Genomic DNA, 18569 nt, shown 5'->3' on the forward strand with positions numbered 1-18569 from the left:
AAACTCTGCAATTGCAGGACCTGTGTTAAGAGCTTTTTGGCCTACTGCATAGATGTGGGTATTCTGCTGCCTGGGGCTCTTTCCTGACTTACATGTGTTTTTCTTGCCAGCAGGGTACAGTATGACCCGGGAGGGTACAGACAACTCCTCCTGCCTCCTAAAGAAACTAAGGTGTTACAGCTTGGGGGAAAACCTGATGACAAGGCAGACAGCAAGGGAGAAACACAGAAAGGAGAAGGAGCTGACATACGCCAAGAACCTGAGAAAGAGGAGATCTTTCCTGAAAACTGATTACACCTCACAGGTCACTTTCCCCTTGGCTTTGCCAGACTCTCTGCAGAGCTACTACTCTTGGCCACCTCCCCCACCGCTGCTGGCTCAGCCCCCTGCTCCACCCTCCTCAGAGGACATCGAGAAGAATGCAGAGCTGGAAATTCCTGCTGCCACCCAGGCCCAGAGAGACACTGCCAGCACAGACCCATCCTCTGACCTGATGGAAATGGAGCCTGACACCATGGAAACAAAATCGGTGACTGACTCGGTGGTTTATTCCATTTCAGCTGTTCGCCTGCAGGGTGACCAGCACAGGGAGGAGAGTGCAGGCGTTGCCGTGCACTTGGACGGTGGCATCCAGCCCACACATGCCGCGCATCCACCTTTCCTGTCCCTGGAGGAAGCTGAGCCCCTTTCTGGGGGGCAAAGCAGAGCTGCCCAGGAAAGTTCCTCTGCAAAGACAAACGCTGCGTGGCCGAGTGAGGAGAGCTGCGTGGCCACCGGGGGCTGGCGGGCCCGCCTGTCACTGGGGGAGGTGGGTGAGGTGATGGCAGCCCAGCAGAAGGCTGGCGGTGCACCCCCAGTCCTGGACCGGGAGGTGACCTGCCCTGCTGATGAACACGTGCTGCCGCCCTTGGCTCGTGGGCCCAGCGTGGCCTCTCCCCAGGACCAGGAGCTGCTCCCCACAACCGCGGGGCAGGCAGCATGCGAGGAGCCTGCCCTGGCTCCCGGTGAAGAAGGAAGAGCTAATGGTGACAGCTGTGCTGAAAACAGCAGCGACGGTGCCTGGTCACAGGCCAAAAGCAGACAAATGATAACCAAGGAGGCCTTACGGAAAGTGCACAGTAAAAATCATGTGGGTTTTCCAGATGCAACCCAGCTCTTAACAGATTGCAGCAGCACTTCAGGGGTTATAACTCGCCTCTCCTGGCTCTCATTTGGGATGAGGACAGACCTCACATCGCCCAGCCCATCTCAGGAAAGGGTAGATACCCCACTAGAGCTTTTGGCCTCTCAGAAGACCAGCGGGTGCCTGGGGGCTGCTGCTGTCAGAAGGGAGATGCAGACATCCCCAGATGGACCACCCTTCGAGAAAGAGTTGGTAATCAGCCAGGGGCTGGCTGAAGGAGAGCCTGGAAGAGACACAGGAAATGTGGCTCACAAACAGCTGCAGCCTCTTCAGGCTCCTCTTCCCAGAGAACAGGCTACTGAGGTGGGGAAGGACTCCCCTCTGACTCCATCTCTAGGGCTTTCCACCTCCTCGGGCCCAACTCCCTTGGGCTCATTGGGGAAAAGAGCAGGAGACCATGGGGCTTCAAAACACTCCTTCCTCTGCTTTAACCACAAGAAGGATGAGCAGACCCCTTCTGACCCCATCACGACCAGATCCTTGGGTGTTTCCACAGTGAAGATGACGTCTCCACCACACCTTGGGATGGACAAGTGCAGCTGCCGGCTGTCCTATATCAGCTGCTTCCACAGGCCTGATGACAAGGGGGAACGTGAACCCACCGTCCCCGTGTGTGGCACATTCCTGGGGCCCCTCACCACTCCACCATCCAGCAGCTGCAGCCTTCCTGGGACTCCTGTGAGCAGTTACCCTCTCTCCATTGCTGGGGACGTGGCATGGTGGGACCCTCACGTCCAAGCCCTCAGCCAGCTGAAGGACCAAGCACGGATGAGCCCTGCAGATTTCTCTTGCTTCCTCACCTACACCACAGAGCTTCAGGAGGTTGTGGGGAAGCTCTCCGGGAACCAAGCGACACACCTGCAGGATCAATGTGCAGAGCAGGGCGCTGAGAGCAAGGGTGCCCTTGGCTTAGCCTCCCAGGACCTGCTGTCCAGTTGCCAGGAGCTCCTGAAAACCGAGCAGCCCCTTGGAGAGCTACAGGGTACACTGAGGGCAACATTTGACCACCTGGTTCAGCTGGCAGTGGCCTGCTTCCAGGTGACGCACTGCCGGATGTGCAGGCAGAGGCAGCAGGAGCTCGGGGCTGCCCTCCTGGATGTGGTGGGCACCTACCACCAGCTTGTGCAGGCTGTTCACCAGCAGCTTCGCAGGCAAGACTGCCCAGATCTGGGCGCCAAGCTCCTCGCCCGCCAGCACACAGCCCTTACAGCTGCCATGTTTTGTCTCCTGCAGCAGTTCAGGGTGCCGCCATTGTTGTGACAAGGCTCTTTGGTGGCACGAGTGCACTGGGTGGGGAAGGGCCCAGCCATGTTCTCTGTGTCCACTGCCAGCTCTCCCCCCACGGGACACTCAGCCCTGCAGCTTGGGGATGGCCACAGAAGGACGCGTCCGTGCGCGTTGGCTCAGCTGCACAGAGAGCCGCTGTGTCTGCAGGTGGTGGTGGGGCAGGGCATACTGCCCTCAGCCTAGCTGCGTGCACAATCTGTATGTAATATGCAACCTCTAGAGAGCTTCAGTGGCTTGTGCATCTCGCCTGGGGCTTGTCCCTCACCTCCTGAGGGCCTTGCAGGTGGCCAGGCTCCAGGTGTTGTCTTGGCTGCCTTCCGTTGCCTGTGGAGAAAGATGGGAGCCTTTTGGCCTGCTCTTCCTCCTGCTCCTTACTCTCGGGCTGACTCTGGTAGCGATGTCAAATCCCACCCTGGCCTGACTTGAAGGAACCAAGGCGGCTTTGTCCACCTTCCATAGCTGAGGGTATGTCTGGGCTCATGAGGGAAACCTCTTTGGGAACACAGCTGTGCTCTATTTAACTGCTTTTCCTCGCAAGGGCAGAAGAGGGTTGTCCCAGGCGAGGCGGGCAACACAATGCCCTGCTCTTCTGATATGGTTCCTGTGTGTCAGCCAGCTCTTCTGTTTCCTTCTGCTGATGCTTGGGAAAGTCCCCAGTTACCCCCCCACGCTGCTTAACGGATCTTTGTCTTCTCCCGAGGCTGAAATGCCGCCTTCGCAGCAGTGGAGATGGCCCGTTATTAGGAGAGGGCGAGCCCTTCTGCCCCACCTCACCAGTGGCTCTTCTCCGCCCTCTGCGGAACACCCCTCACCAGGGGTGAGCCGCTCACCCTTTGGCCGGCCAAGCCATGCATCCCTCGTCATGGGCACTCTGGTGCTGGAGGCCTGACCTCAGCACCCGAGGAGGAGGAGGGCAGAGGCAGGCCCCCCCACTGCTGGTGTTTAGCCCAGGGGTGTGTTTGGGGACAGCTGGCTTTCTGTGAGGGGTCTCTGCAGCAGGTGAGCTGCGCAATGGGCTGTGGCTACAGCGGGTCAGTTGCTGCAGCCAAGCGTGCGCAGGGTTGGGGGCGGGGGGGTCTGCCCTGGGCAGCAGAGGGGCACGGGGGTGCTGTGGGACAGGGCCAGCTCTGCCCTCGCACACCCCATCTCCCAGGGCAGTGTGGGGACAAGGTGGCCCTGTAACGTCTGTGGGAGGCCACCTCCACTTTCTGCTCATTCTTCAGTGTGTCCGGAGGGAGCGAAGGGCAAGTCCTTGCAGCTGACCCCGTGTGCACAGCAGCATCCCCAGGAAACCTCCCTGAGCGGGTAGACCCCAACAGCCAGGAAACACCCACAGGAACCAGGCAACCTTCACCAGCCCCACGCAGAGCCCCTGCAGCTCGCTGCGCCTGCGGGCACCAGCTGTCCCTGGCCGCGGGGACAGGGCTGGGAGCGCTGCCGGTGGTTTGGGCGCAGCGAGGAACTTACAGACTCCCCCACTGAGGCCCCCCTGCAGCTGCTGGTCCACAGCACATGAGAGGCACAAGCTGGAAGGGCACAGGGGATGGCGACGGAGCCCACAGGGCACTGAACAGGCACCGGCAAACCCCAATTCAGCAGGGGGTGGGCAACACCATGTCTACCAACAGCAGCTGCCACCGGCCCCACCGACACCAAATGTCAGGAGGTGTAAAACGCTTTTCCTGTGCACGTGTAAGCCAACAAGACAGTAATTTACCTCAGGAGACTTCAAATTCTTCCACTGATGGTCAGCCATAGGCATTCACTGCAAGGTTTGTTTGGTTTTTTTTAGCAGCTGGCTGAGGTAACATACCACATTAGATGTATCAAAAATGCTTTCTGCTGTGGCCGTGAAACACATCCCTGCGGTTTGTGCAGGGCACAGTCAAAGGCACCCTTCCAGGAGGCACATCAGGGTCAGCAAACTGCCTTTCAGCGTGTGATGTACCATGCACCAGTAACTGCAAGGATGCAATGCCAGTTTAAGAATAAGCGTTTTATTTATAGATTAGATGCACAAGATTAGCTATAGGCTTCAACAACTCACCAAGTCTTCAGTGCAACTGGTTTAAACTTGTTTGGACATGATGCACCTGGAAACTGTTTCTCCACTGGGGAATTGCTTCCCATCTTGTGTTCCCCAACTGGAACAGCACTGTCCTTTTCCACGGGAAGGAATTTTCCTCACCAGTGAGTTTTGCAATTCTAACTTCACCTTCCTTACTGTTTAACCAAGATGAAAGAAGTACCTTAAAGCTCTCTTCCCTGTCCCAGAACAAGAGTAGATGCAGGAGTCAGAAACACTAACAAGCATCTCCAAACAAGCCAAACTGAACTCCTGCCAGTTTTTACTTGATCCCAGGGCTCCATCGGCTTTGTTTTCTGTTCCAAGGGGAAAAGTAATGTCCAGCGTTGTACTGCTGAGGTAGAACATGTCACTCTTGACAAGCTCCTTACACAAGATTTAAGCAGAGCCATTTTCTCTATGCACATTCATACCAGTGCCTCTGCTTGAAATTTGGAGTTTGCCTCTCTTGTCTGCAGAGCTCCTTAACATCACAAAATAAACAATTTTCTTGTGCATTCTCATAGTGAGGTATTTCCACTTATTTCACTGCATCTGGTAGCACATAGCCTTTTCCGGTAGAAACTCCAGCTTTCAAGGCTGCTGGCCAGCTTTGGGTCTCATAGTAAGTTGATAAGACATCAAACACTGTGGGGAAGAGAGATGTGCCATGCTGTGATACCGGTACCAGTGGCAAGCTCTACAGTACATACCCCACTGGCTGCATAACAGCTGATGCCAGAGAAGGTCAACATGGGGTCTGCATTCCCCCCCCATTTTAAATCTGATGAGCAAGTGTTTGAGGCAGCTCATCCAGGAGCAGAGGAATATTCTGAAGACTCTGGGGAGCACTGGCTAGGAAAAGCAGAGGCTGTGTCAACTAAGGCGAGGTGCCTCCAATCCTGTTTGACTAAGCTGTGCTGCCTGCACATGCTGCTGACAGAACACCCGTGGTGGGTCACACCTACCGCGCTTCACCACTGCTGCTCAGATGCTGTCTCCCCGTGTCAGGGCTCCCGTGGACACACCGTGGTGTCTAGCAGCTGTGCCTGGTGCTCTGCAGAGCCCTGCACCATCTCTGCCTTGTCCTTGTGCCAGAGCTAAGAACTGACTCAAGCCCCACGACAGTCCCTGGCAGAGGTGCCGCAGACCAGTGGCAGAGGCGGAGGAGCACGGGCACGTCCACTGCTGTGAGCGGCTGGCCCGGTCCACGGTCACGACACGGAGCCATCACCGTGCTGCAGCAGGCGAACGGCCGCCCTGCTGTCAGCCTTGCCCTGATCAAGCCCGACAGCCCTGAACAGATCTGTCCTCCCTTGCTGGGACCCTGTGTGACTGCCAGCAGCGGCAGCCTCCTCACACCCCCTGCACCGGCTGCTCACTGCTTTGTGCAAACCAAGGGTGAGGCAAGCCCTGCTCCCCCACAGCAGGCTGATGCAGAGAAGCACACGACACCTTTAAAACGGGGCAGCAGGGATAAAACCCAGTAAGAGAAACCTCTGCTGACAGTGCCTCCCCATTTCTCAGCACTGGGCCTCCACTTTGGAAACCCTGCAGTGCGTGACAGCCCCTCCAGCCCAGGGCTGGACACAGCTCAGCCCCTCACCTTGGTTAATTGCCAGGGTCTCCGAGTGGTAGTTCTTGGTGTTAACGGCTTTCACCATGTACTCTCGAATGGGGAGGCGGGCTGTTTGCAAGGACTGCTCTTGTGCCCTGTGCAGGGTCAGCTTCTGCAAGGGAAACCAGAACAAGGTGCCCCATGTGCGCAAACTTGCACACCTGTAGCACGGACGTTCTTTTGGGTACAAGCAGCTGTGAAGCTGAAAACTGTCCTGGGACTCATTTCACCCAGACTGCTGCAGCCTGGTGAGGGATCCAGGCAGAACCTTGAGAAAAATGGATGGTGGCACAGCAGCCATGTCTTGGATCAAGGCAGCAGCAGCACTGGGTGCACCAATGGGACATCTCTGCTCTCGTGAGGGGCAGACAGCACCTTCCAGTCCTGACAAGCTACTACCCACCTTGTGAATACTTTCATCCACCAGGCCTCCCAGGACGTACACTTTACTGGGATCAATATCTTCAAGGACTAGAAACAAGAGAAGCACTTGCTCACCACCACACAGCAGTAAAATCTTGTCCTACACCAGACCCCACTTCCATGAGAAAGCTGTGGCCAGAGCTGCCCCCCACCCCGGAGCCTCAGAGCGTGCAGGAGCCTGAGGTCTCAGGGACAGAAGTACCCGCTGGCACCTGCCAGCAAGAGGGAGATGAGACAGTGGCTGGAAGCAGAGTGCCAGTGGCGCCGCGCACTGCTCCCCTTGGCGCTGTCTGATCTGAGATGTGACTGGGTTGGTCACTCTGATCCCAATCTGCGCTGCAGATGCCTCCCCACTGTCGAGGTCACCTACTAAAACCCTCCCCCACACTCCATGGATACTTTATCAGAGTAAGGCACTCGCGTAAAACAAGGAGGGGATCTACATCCCCAGAAACCCGTGGCCAGTTAGAAATGGAGGAAGAGGAGAAAATAAACACGGCAGCAAATTAAGTAATAAAGGGAATGTTGTAGCTGCTGCATTGTTTCAGAGATGTCATTTAGACTGTCTCCAAAACTGCCACTGCATCTCCACTTTGCCACTTCGCAGTATTACACACTGCAGGGGGTCTACACACAGGTTTTAAGTAAGTCAGCTGCAGATCACACACAGTCCTGAGTCAAAACCTCATTCCCCGTCAAAACAGATTAAGCAAGGAATATATTTAGCATCAGACCTAAGTATACAGTACATCTCATGCAATCTGAGATGCTGAATGCTTGGAATTGAATCACCTGAAGTATGAAATAGTCTCAAAAAGAAAAGCTTAAAAATCAACCTTTTGCCCTAGCTCCCCTGTGCCTAAAGCATGTAAAATATTTACCATTCTGAGAATCAGGAGTGAGATAAACAATTGCATCTAAAGGAAACAGGTCCAGGTAACTTTCTGGAGTTGTATCCATCTGAAAAATACAAAACAGGGAGAGAAGCAGCCCATTAGCCCAAAGTTCATCTGCCAGAGCAAAACCCACTCTCAGACTCAAGAAATATCCTGGAACTGACACTACTGCCTGAGGTGTTTAAACTCCTGCAGATGAGTGTGGGGTTTTTTTAAATTGGAAAATGTTTCTATATGAGCACTGAATATGTTATCTCAAAATCAATTAAATTATCTTCTCATCAAAATCCCTAGATGTGGTTTGAGGGAGAGCAGCCATAATTACCTAATTTTAAATGAAATTCTAATTCTTGAGAGATTCAGGAATCTCCACTTCAGGTGTTTTCCCCCTTTCACTGTTACCAGCTGCAGCCCCATGTGTACTGTAGAACACAGGGCTCGATGTTGCTGCCATCACCTCTGTGTGGGTCTCATGCCTGAGTCAGACCTGAGATGGGTACAAAAACCCTGGACAGGAATGCCTGAGCTGCCTAATCCCCGACCGAGCTGACGTGTCTGCCTGTCCCCACTGTCACAGGTCTCTCTGCAGAAGTAGCACCCAGAGAAGGAATTCTCCTGCGGGCAGGAGGGACACGACCTAACCTGAAGGTCTTGCACATCGCCCCCATCATATGTCAGTTCTCAGCTCCTGCCAAAGGGCAAGAGGACGTGACCTCACCCACTGTCACTGAACTGCAGTCCCACACCACTCACAGCTCTCATCCAAGCCCATCTCAGCCCATCTCGGGTCAACACCGCGGGCCAGCGCTGTGGCTACGAGCCTCGGATGCGCTGTGGTCAGAGACCCTTACCAAATAATTGGAGAAGCCATCATTCATGCGAAAACACTCTTCGTAGATCAACGAGCCCACCACAAACTCTGTCAGACAGAGCCAAAACGGCTTCTCGGCCCGCCTGTTTGCCCCGTAGAGTCTCCTGATCTGGGAGGCGAGGCGGCTTGTTTCCTTCCAACAAAGAACCAGCACAGTGACCCACAGGTGTGGGGCAGGGGGTTACACGGCTCCATCCAGAACCCGCGGACATCCATGACGCCCACGTGCTGGCTGCGGCTCTCGGTGGGGCCGTCCAGGGGAGCGCAGCTCAGCTGCCTCCGGGTCTCAAGGACACCCAGAGTTGGGTGCGCCGCCCGGACAGCGCTGGAGACCACGGGCAGGCCGGGGTGGAGGGGCCAGCACCGCCGCGGGCGCTGAGCCCGGGAGAGCTGCTGCCTGCACCCCACAGCCCCAGCTCCCAGCACCGCCAGAACCCACCAGCGACCCGCCCCGGACGCCCCCTCTCCCGCGGCCGCTGCCCGGAGCGGGAGCAGAGCGGTGCCCGGCCGTGTCGTGGCTCCGAGCGGGCACGTCCCCAGGATCTCGGAGCAGCTCCCGGAGCCCGGCGAGGGGCTGGGCCCCACGGGGGCTGCGCGGGCGGGGCCCCCCGTACCTTCCGCGTCATGCAGCCGGCCACGCCGAGGTCCACGCAGAGCCGCGGCCCCGACTCTCGGGCCTCCAGAAGCCGCTCCCTGGCGAGCGCGGCCGCGGGCCTCCCGCCGCCCCGGCCGGCAGCCCCTGCGGGGGGAGAGCAGAACGGGCAGCGCAGCCCCCGCCGCGGCCTCGCTCGCCCCAGGCCCGGCCCCCGCCGCCCCGGCCCGGCCGCGCCGCCACTCACCTGGGCCCTGGGCCCGCCGGGCCCGGCTCCTCTCCCGCTCCTGTCTCCGCTTGCTCCTCCTGGCCGCCAGCACGCGCTCCCAGCGCCTCCGCTTCCGCAGCGCGTTCCTCTGCGGGACCAGCGCGGCCTCAGGCCTCGGGCCGCCCGCCACCGGGCCCGTCCCGCCCCGAGGCACCTACCGAGCCCCGCACCGCGCCACCCGCCCGCCCCGCGCCGGGGCCGACTGCCGAGGGCTCGATCCGCAGCAGCCGGAGGGCCTCGCACGCCACCGCCGCCTCCCCCTCGGGCGCCGCCGACGGGCCGCCGCCATCGCCTCCGTCGCCGCCGCCATCGCCGCCCGCCATTGGCGCCGCTGCGGGGTGGGGCCTGCCGGGGCGGGGCCTTGTGGGGCAGGCGGAGGGCGCGGGCTGTGCTTGGGGGAGCGAGTCGGCGCCGGGCGGGCGGCACTGTGCTGGCGCTGCCCGGGAGGGGGGGGGTGCGGGCCAGCCCGGGCGCAGCTGGCTGGGAGCCGCGGGGGCAGGGCCGGGGCCGCGCCGCCGCCCGCGGAAGGGGCCGCTCCGGCAGCGGAAGAGCCGTCCGGCGGAGGCCCCGCGGCGTCGCCCCGTGCCGTTTCTCAGCGGCGAGCGCACCGGGCCGCGGTTTCGGCGGACCCGACGCCCGCCGGCTCCCAGCGGGGCGCCCCGGACGGGGAGGCCGAGCCATGAGCGCGGCCCTCCTGCGCGGCCTGGCCCGCCCGCCCGTGAGTAGGGGCTGGGCCCGGGGCCGAGGGGGGCCCGGAGTCGGGGCGGCCTCTCCGCGGGGGAGGCGGGGAGGGGGGGGGGGGGTGGAGCCGCCACGGAGCCGCCACGGAGCCGCCGGGTCTCAACGAAGCCACCGGCTGCTGCCCCTTGACGGTGTCTCCGTCGCACTCGGGCGTCCCACGCCGTTGTGAATGGGGGGTGAATCCGTGGGGCCCTTGTGCTCCGTCCCTACGTGAAGCTGCTGCCCCGTGCTGCTCGCCCTGAGCCCGCCCGTCTGAGGGACCCACCAGACCTCTGCTCCCGGGTTGAACCGGGTGCCCGGTGACCTTTGTCCCGTGGCCATCCTTGCTTTCAGCAGCCCTGAAGCTACTCGCTGCACCCCAGTGTATTTTGCACTTAATGCTGAGAAGTTTGGTTTCTGAGATTGCTTTCCTGTCTGTACTTGCTTTAGAGATTTTCTCATAGTTTCTGTAGGTGGTACCTGGATACATTCTGGTACAGTGTGTACAGATTCTGCATCTTCCTTACAGCAGCCAGTTTAGGTGTCTCTGCCTCCGTTATCATTGTTACTCGTTTATGCTGCAGTAGTGTGTTGGCGTTTCAGGCCAGAAATCAAGTATATGTCGAGCAAAAACCCTCAGAGAATGTGTGATCCGACAGGTTTAGTGCTCACTCCCAGTTTGTGGGGGACGCCATGCAGCGATGGGGTGACTGCTGTCCCTGTACCCACTACCCCACCACTCTCCCGCCCGTCCGTGAGGTGCAGCTGCTTTTGTAAAGCCCTTCACGACACAGCTCAAGAGCTAACGAGGCCTGTGGTGTGGACGCTGCAAGACCAAAACTTCTTACAATAACAGAGCGCTGCAAAGGGGGATGCAGCCTTGTCAGTACCAAACCCCCAGTGGTCCTGGCATAACAGTGCTCTGGAAGGCCTGATTCTGGCGCCACTGATTGTTCTGCAGGACGGAAGGTGGCTTTGCCTGGAGGAAGGCTGACTGGCATTAAAAAAAAGGCCTTCAATTTATTATTTGTGCTCCTTTTTGAAGGACATCTGTTAGTGCCACGGGTAGACATCCGCGTGACATTGCTGTGTGCAGATGGGTGGAAACACCTTTTAAACTCGGGCGATGCCGCAGGTTCGGCATTGGTGCAGATGGGGTGATCCATGGCTGGTGAGGACTGAGAGGAGCAGCAGCTGTGGCTGCAGCTGAGGTGGTGCAGAGGACGGGGACAAGGGGAGGTGGTGCTTGCCAGGTGCCCACACAGCAGCTTAGGGCTGCAGCCAGAGATTGGTTTGAGCCCAGAGGGCAACTGAGCACCAGCCAGCCGCTCACTCTCCAGTCCCCCCTCAGCACTGGGAAGGTGAAAATCAAGAAAAAGGTTCAGGAATCGAGATAAGGACAGAGAGGGATGAGTTGCCCATTATGGTCACAGGCAACAGACAGACTTGTTAGGGAAAGAAAAAGAACATCAATTTAATTTAAACACTAACAACAACAACACTTGACAGGCATAGTAGGACAGTGAGAAGCATTACCACATCTTGAAAACAGCTTCCCCCACCCCTCCCTTCTTCCCAGGCTCAGCTTTGCTCCCTATTTCTCTCCCTCCTCCCCCACAGGGGGGCAGGGGATGGGGGGTGTGGTCAGTCCCACTGCTCCTTCCTCCTCAGGGTGGGGGGAACTTGTGTCGTTCCTCCCCTGTTCCAGCGCGGTCCCCTGCTCACAGGAGACTCCTCCACAAGCTCTTTTCAACACGAGTTCATCCCACGGGCTGCAGCTCTTCCTGAACTGCTGCAGTGTGGGTCACCCCCAGATCTGAACTACAACAGCGGGGGCTTCCTCCCACAGGGTCCTGGCCTTCTCCAGCCGCAGCTGCCTGCTCCGGGGTGGGGCCCTCCTCAGGCCACAGGTCGGTCTCTGCTCCTCTGGTGACCAACATGGGGGCGGGGGGGCGGCCCTGCCACCTCACCACGGGGTACGGGGGGGCTCTGCTCCAGCACAGCTCCCCCCGCTTCTTCCACTGACCTTGGTGTTTGCAGAGGTGTCTCCGTCACAACTCCCACTCCTCCTCCCAGGTTCCCCTTCTTAAATACGTTATCGCAGAGGTGCAGCCACCGTCGCTGATCGGCTCGGCTGTGCCCACAGGCGGCTCCAACTTGGAGCTGGGGGAGCTTCCAGAAGCTTCTCACAGGGGCCACCACTGTAGCCCCTCCCCAGCTACCAAAAACCCACCACACACACAAACCCAGGGCAGAATGGGACTTGGGTTTCCTTCCCCAGAGCACCAACTGCCCCACTAACGGAGAGTGGCTTCCAGCGACAGACATGCCCCCAAGTCCTGTCGGAAAGGCAGGAGTAGCTGAGGAAAAGTTCTCCCTCCCCAGGCTGCTCTGTCCTTCCAAATTACAAACTTCCCTCTCTCCTTTCTCCCCAGCTCCTGCCTCTCCTGGCCTCAGGGGGACTCTGGAGGCAGCCCCGGGTGGCATACAGCACCGGAGAAGGGAGCAGAGCAGGGCCTGTTGGGCGATACCCGGTACCCAACAAGAAGGACATGCCATATGACATTGTGGAGCTCATGGAGGAAGTGGAAGTGAAGGTAAAGGAGCTCTGCTGCAACACTCTGCCAGTGGAAAGGGTCCAAAGTCCGAGCAGGTCGTACACCCTAAAAGAGTGGTTCTGGTCCGTTAGGTCTAACACAGACCTGATGGGAGACTGAGGTGAGCGGCACTTCTTGCAAAGCTCCTTCCAGTCTCCAGGATGGGGATTTTACTGGAAATCCTGTAGTGTGCTGACGGGATTGTAAGTCTGCCTGGTTCCGTGAGACTGGTGGGTTGTTTCAGGTGGTGTCTCGTGCTTGGGGTTAGCTGGAATACTGACATGTACTTGTTTTTCTGGGAGAGCATCTGTGTTTTCTTGAGGCACTATTATGAGTATTTTTAACATGTTTAATGGAGAAAAAACAAAGGAGGAGCTGTTCTGATGACAGTATTAAAAGGCTCAGGGGGTATTTCTGCTTTTGAGCTTTGGCTTTTGCTCTCCAAAGCCAAAATGGGCTGTGCAGTGGCAGAACAGTAAAGCCTAATGCAGAACGGGGTGTAAGGGGAGAAAGAGGATTTTGGACAAGAGTTTTCTTCCCTGCTGTTGCAGAGAAGGAATGCCACACAGCTCTTCCTGGTGGCCAGAACACTCCACCAGCCACAGCGCTGTGGAGACCTCTCTCCTCCAAGAGCTTCCTCTCAGGGGAGTGCCGGTCCAGCCTCCCTGTCCTTCCTGCCGGGGGGTTGAATCTGTGCTCTGCTACCGTGCAGTGGCCCCAGTAAAGTTTGCGTAATAACAGAAGGAGTCAGCAGACTTGATGGTAAATATGATGTACAGAGGAAGAGTCCGCTCAGGTTTCCGATGCTGTGGTGCACACCCCTGTGTCTCAGTGCACTGAAGGGGTCAGCAAAGACCGATGTATCCAATCCAATCAACCGAGCAGACCTGATACCCAAACAGTGCTGCTGGCGTTGCCAGAGGTTCCTAAGTCAGCTGAGGGGTTGTGGATGAAGAGGGAAGAGCCTCCTCTTGCTTAATGAGCAGTAAACAGACAGGTGAGACAGAAGGAAGGCTCAGGCAGTTACGTGGCAGTGGAGGGAGGTTGCCAGAGGGGTCTGTGGCACCTGGGCTGCTTTCCTTTCCCATAAACACCCCGAGGAACAGCAGCCGGCAAGGTGATGGGGCCTGCGGGTGGTTCCCACATCACCGAGAGCCCAGCCTGTTCAAAGCTGCTGTGGGCAGCCGGGCGCCACGGCTGAACCCCTGCTGAGAAATGCTGACCATGGGGAGCCGGGCGCGGGTGGGCTGAGCCTCCATGTGAGAGGCAGCAAGCGGTGCTCTGGGGAAGGAGCCTTGACACTGCCATGGTGGCTGGGCATCGGCGCTTGTCGGAGCAGGACAGGGAGAGCGGAGCACTGTTGTTGTGCCAGTCTGTGCATCCACTGTGTGCCGGCACCACAAACAGCCTCGGCCGGAGCCCCTGTCCTGGTGTCGGCTGGGATTGAGCTAATGTTTTCTTCTTAGTAGCTAGAACAGCGCTGTGTTTTGGATTCATCATGGGATTTGGCATGAGAAGAATGCTGATAACACACTGATGGTTTCAGTTGTTGCTCAGAAATCCAGGACTTTCCAACTCCCCGTGTCCTGCCCGTGTGTGGGTGCACACGAAGCTGGGGGGGAGCACGGCCAGAGCAGCGGGCCTGGATTGGCCGAGGGAATGTTCCAGATCATATAACATCACGATCGGTGTGTAGAGGAGGGTGATCTGGGAAGCTCGCTCTTTCCTGGGATTGCGGTTTTGGGATTTTCCCTTCTCTGGAGTTGCTAGCCAGGAACAGGCTGGGCATCCGTTGTCAGGTGGTGAGCAATCGCCCTGTGCATCGCTCGTTTGTATATGCTATTATTACTATTATTATTATAATTATTATTTTATTTCAATTATGAAATTGTTTTTATCTCAACCTATGAGGCTCCTTACCTTTAGCCCTCCAATTTCTCCCTCATCCCCAGGGCGGGAGAGGGTGAGTGAGCAGCTGTGTGGTGTTTAAACCATGACAACCTGTCTTGTGTCCTGTAAGCTCAGAGGAAAGAAGAGGTGCAGAAGGTTTAGGATAGTGAAATGGGCAAAGCAGCACCTGTGCAGGGAGACCAAGCGGAGACAGCCCCTTGGTTTGGAAAGGAGCTCATGATGCGACTGTGGTCATTACCGCTGTGGCTGAAGTGAGCAGGGCAAATAGTCACGCGATGAAACTGCAGCAACACCTAGTTAAGAACCACATCGTTACATATTCAGTCATATGTATAAATGGGCTCAAAGGGCAGGAGAATGGGTCTGCAGAGATGCCTCAGCACTGCTGCGCTAAGAAATTGTTCCCTAAGCCTAGTGCCTGAATGTTGCCCTCTGTGCTCTGTGTTGTTACAGTTCTTGACTTGGTTTTCTTTTTCCTTGAACAGACTGGATTTCTGCCCAATGTGTTCAAAGCCATGTCTCACCGACCTGCTGAATTCAGAGCTTTTTTTGCTTATTACAATGCCATTATGAACAAAGACACAGGTAAACCATACAACCACCTCAGAACTGCCCTTCCCGTTGTAGATGCGAGAAGTTGCTAGAAGCGACATTTCTGACATCCTCAGATGTATTGCTCACTGTGCCTTCTCCCAGCCCCCAGTAACATCTGGCAGCGGCTGGAACTGCACAGCTGCTCCTTCCTGTACTGCATACAGCTTCATACTCTTTAGCCAGTGGTTAAAAGTACCTCTCAAGCCAAGCTCTGCTGCCTTGCTGCGCTGTGCTCTGTGTCGCAGCGGAGAAAGGACGGGCTGGTGCCTAAGGGAGGGTGAGCCGGGAGCTGAGCGTGCTGGCAAGGCAGGGCAGGGGTGAGCAAGGCGAGCAGGGCGGGTCTGGCAGCGGTCAGCAGGGCCAGCAGTCCCGATTTCCCAGGCAAGTCTGTGGGGATGAGGCAGAGCCGAGACCAAGCAGGAAAGTCGGCCTGGGGGTCAGTCAGGTTCCAGACCAGCAGTGTCACGCAGCCAGGCACCACAGCCGCAACGTGGGCTTGCAGCCCCAGGCCCAGCACAGTACGACTCCCGAGATGGGGCAGGTTGGCGCTGAGCCCCCCTGCAGCTCTTCCTTCACAACAGCTCTTGGCCCACCAGCAGCGCGCAGAACCTGTGTGAGGGAGGCTGTGCCCCTGGCACCCGCGCCGGGGGGACTTGGAATGCGGGGTGTCCGCGCCCGGCAGCAGCAGGCGGGGCAGTGAGGTGCTGGCTGTGCCCTGGGGTGCCTCTGGGTGCCCAGCGGGGAGGCCAGGGCTGGCCACAGCAGGGCTGCCAGGCCAGGCCGTGGGGAACTCTGCACGGTGCCTTCGAGGAAACGCACTTTGGGGACTGCCTGCTCCTCCCTCCAGCTCTCCGTGGTACGGGGCACCAAGAGGCCTGTTTTCATTGCTTTTGCTCTGAAGGTACATTAGTAAAACCCACGTTTTTTTAAAGAAGCTGGTGCGTCTAGACTGCTTCTCCTGCTCATGGGAGATGAGGGCTCAGGAGGGATGTTTCAGCAAGTTGTGGGGGCAGTGAGGAGTGCGGCCTTACGCCTTTCTCGCATGCAGTCTCTGTGTGAAGCTTTCTGCTTGTGCTGCTGGAGTGAAGCCTTGCCACTAGCTGTACGAGGGTCTGTTTTTCCCTTCTTGTTTCCATGCTTCCTTTTTGTTTGACTTGATGAGTAGGGCTGTTTTGGATCCCACACTCTTCAGCATCTCTGCTGCAGTATCGTGGTGTAGCTGCTGCCTTCTGGTGCTGAACCAGGGCGAGAAGGCCTCTTCCCCTGACTCCTCTTTGCCCAGGAGGTTTTAGTAGTGTCTTTCATGCTCTTAGAAGACACTGGTTTTACGAAAATATTTTCAGAGTCAGTAAAGCAGTAGCTTTTGTGAGGAGGAGGGGCCCTGACCTTCCCTGTGAAGTGTAGTTTTGAAAAAACGCTGCTGCTAATTATCTTAAAAATGGCAAAGAGTACGAGTGCTGATACACAGCCAGGTAAGTTCCTCAGATCCTGTGCACAGTCCTGTTGTGAAGCTGTTTGTGAACGTGAATAGGATTGATTCTGAGTATAGCAAAGCACAGCCGCCTTTTTCACAGCTTCTTTAGAGCAGTCACAGGGACAGACACTCTGTGGAAGTCTGTCTGGCTGGTGGTCACTAGAAGTTGTTAAAGCTCCAGTCCTAGGGTACCTAATTGTTCCTTTTGTTTTTTTCTTTCTGCCTTCAAAAGCTGCCAGTAATGTTTACTTGATGAAACGTGCTTAGTGGGTTATAGAACAGTGCACTTTTCTGTAAAAGCAGCAATAAAGCATCAGAGGAAGAACAGACCACACCTGCCCTAGCCATTTGCCTCTGAGACCTACATGGAGAAGCACCAACTGAGCTTTCTACTCAGTGAGCAAGTAATTTTGCTCCTCTGAGTTTTCCTGTTATGTAGAATTGTCATTCCCCTATTGACCAAATCTCATGCCCCTCATCCTAATTACGTGCCTCATGATCAACTGTCCAGGTAAATCAGTTGCATGGATGATCACAGAATCACAGCATGGTTTGGGTTGGAATGGACCTTCAAGGGTCATCTAGTCCAACAGCCCCCTGCCCTGTGCAGGGACACCCTCCACTAGATCAGGGTGCTCAAAGCCCCGTCCAGCCTGGCCTTGAACCCTTCAGGGGTGGGACACCCTCGGCTTCTTTGGACAACCTGTCCCAGTGTCTCACCACCCTCGTCATAAAACATTTTCTCCTTATGTCCGATGTAAACCTGCTGTCCTTCAGTTTAAAACCGCTGCCCCTTGTCCTGTCACCCAGGCGCTCTGGTTGTGGTGTCTCCATGCGCGTTCTCCGGAGCCCTGTCTCCTGGGCTGTGCTGCCGGCAGCCTGTACCTGGAGCCCTCCCCTCCCTGTTTCCCCAGTGATAGTGCTGTGATGGATATTTTCGATAGCAAAGTGTGCCAAATCTTTTGCCATCCCTGTAGGGCGTCTCAGCAAGGCAGACAAAGAGCTCATAATTGTGGCTACGAGTGTTGTGAACAGATGTCCCTACTGTGTGGTTGCACACGGAGCACTTCACCGGATATACTCCAAGCAGCCAGCGCTGGCTGACCAGGTCAGTGGGACTACGGCAGTGTGTGCCCCACCTGCTTCGCACGGTCCTTTGGGAGGTGGGAACGGCCCTTTTGCTTTTTCACCTGAAGTTTTAATCTTAAATCTGTGTGGTTCCCAGCAATCTTGATGTGTCCAGGGCTCTCACTCAGTTCCTGGCTTAGCAGGTCTGTTGGCGAGCCATCGGAGCGGTGGCCAGTAGGGGTAGGACTTCGAGGTGGGGGTCTGTGCACCCTCATCCCCTTTTCAAGCAAGGTGCGGGGCGGGACGGTTCTGCGGAACATTCATCCTGCTGCCCACGTTCTTTGCTGTGTTAATCTGGTCTGTGGAGGAACTCGCTCCCAGCGGGGAGCAGCAGCACCCTGTGGGTGTCGGGTCCTGTTTCAGGAGCTCGTCCAGAGCTCGGCAAACCCGCCATGGTGCCCGGGATGGGGAGGGAGGTGGAGTAGGCGGGTGGGTGTTTTGTCCGGTGGAGGTGCCGAGCAGAGGAGGTGGTCGGCCAGCTGGACTGCTGGCGGGGTGCGACTGTGCCGCCTCTGGTTTGTGCCTTCCTGCAGGTGATCGTGAACTGGAAGCTGGCGGACCTGAGCGACAGGGACCTGGCGATGCTGGAGTTCGCTCTCGCGGTCTGTCGAGCTGACGACATCACCGAGGAGCACTTCCGGAAGCTGGAGAGGCACGGCTTCGACCGCGAGGATGCCTGGGACATAGGCATGATCTCGGCGTTTTTTGCCATGTCGAATCGCATTGCCCATGTCGTCGGCCTGCGCCCCAACCGGGAGTTCTACTCGATGGGCAGGACGGCGCGTGGGGCGCGGGAGGGGGAGGCGGAGGGCGCCTGACGCTGCTCGCTGGCGCCTGCGCGCCCCAAAGATCCATCGAGCTCTTGATTCCGGCTGCTGCGCTGTGCGTGCGCGCGGGCGTGAAAGCGTTAACGCGGCGGTGTCACGTGGCGGGGCGGTGTCA

At 57.4% G+C, this 18569-nt stretch overlaps 3 protein-coding genes across 9 annotated transcripts in view; 2 read left to right on the plus strand and 1 right to left on the minus strand.

The window, feature by feature from the left end:
* FRMPD1 (FERM and PDZ domain containing 1) overlaps positions 1 to 5065 on the plus strand; it is a 27749-nt gene extending 22684 nt beyond the window's left edge. For 3 of the 6 annotated variants that reach the window (XM_074856735.1, XM_074856740.1, XM_074856739.1), the window contains 2 exons: positions 111 to 3469; positions 3694 to 5065. In XM_074856735.1, coding sequence (XP_074712836.1) covers positions 111 to 2443 — 2333 coding nt within the window. In that variant the 3' untranslated portion in view covers positions 2444 to 3469; positions 3694 to 5065. The remainder of the gene's footprint in view (positions 1 to 110; positions 3470 to 3693) is intronic. The other 3 variants (XM_074856736.1, XM_074856737.1, XM_074856738.1) reach the window with 3 other exon arrangements.
* Positions 4452 to 9526, minus strand: TRMT10B (tRNA methyltransferase 10B). Of its 2 annotated transcripts, XM_074856743.1 has the most exons (8): positions 9362 to 9526; positions 9183 to 9291; positions 8958 to 9082; positions 8324 to 8476; positions 7458 to 7536; positions 6557 to 6624; positions 6142 to 6265; positions 4452 to 5183 (listed from the first exon to the last, which is right to left on the minus strand). In XM_074856743.1, exons 1-8 carry the CDS (start codon positions 9524 to 9526, stop codon positions 5077 to 5079), a joined length of 930 nt encoding a protein of 309 aa, XP_074712844.1. In that variant the 3' UTR covers positions 4452 to 5076. The 2 variants fall into 2 exon arrangements, with proteins under 2 accessions (XP_074712844.1, XP_074712845.1); XM_074856744.1 differs by lacking the exon at positions 8958 to 9082 and having other exon boundaries at positions 9362 to 9516.
* Positions 5289 to 18493, plus strand: LOC141937844 (uncharacterized). The gene is made up of 11 exons (XM_074856073.1): positions 5289 to 5293; positions 5674 to 5936; positions 6063 to 6199; positions 6919 to 6984; positions 7184 to 7220; positions 8228 to 8308; positions 8543 to 9921; positions 12359 to 12520; positions 14917 to 15016; positions 17477 to 17607; positions 18161 to 18493. The coding sequence occupies exons 1-11, from the start codon at positions 5289 to 5291 to the stop codon at positions 18443 to 18445; spliced, it is 2646 nt and encodes an 881-aa protein (XP_074712174.1). The 3' UTR covers positions 18446 to 18493.
* Positions 18494 to 18569: the final 76 nt, after the last annotated feature.

The sequence above is a fragment of the Strix uralensis genome, chromosome Z, assembly GCF_047716275.1.
Source record: "Strix uralensis isolate ZFMK-TIS-50842 chromosome Z, bStrUra1, whole genome shotgun sequence".
Taxonomy (NCBI): Eukaryota; Metazoa; Chordata; class Aves; order Strigiformes; family Strigidae; genus Strix; species Strix uralensis.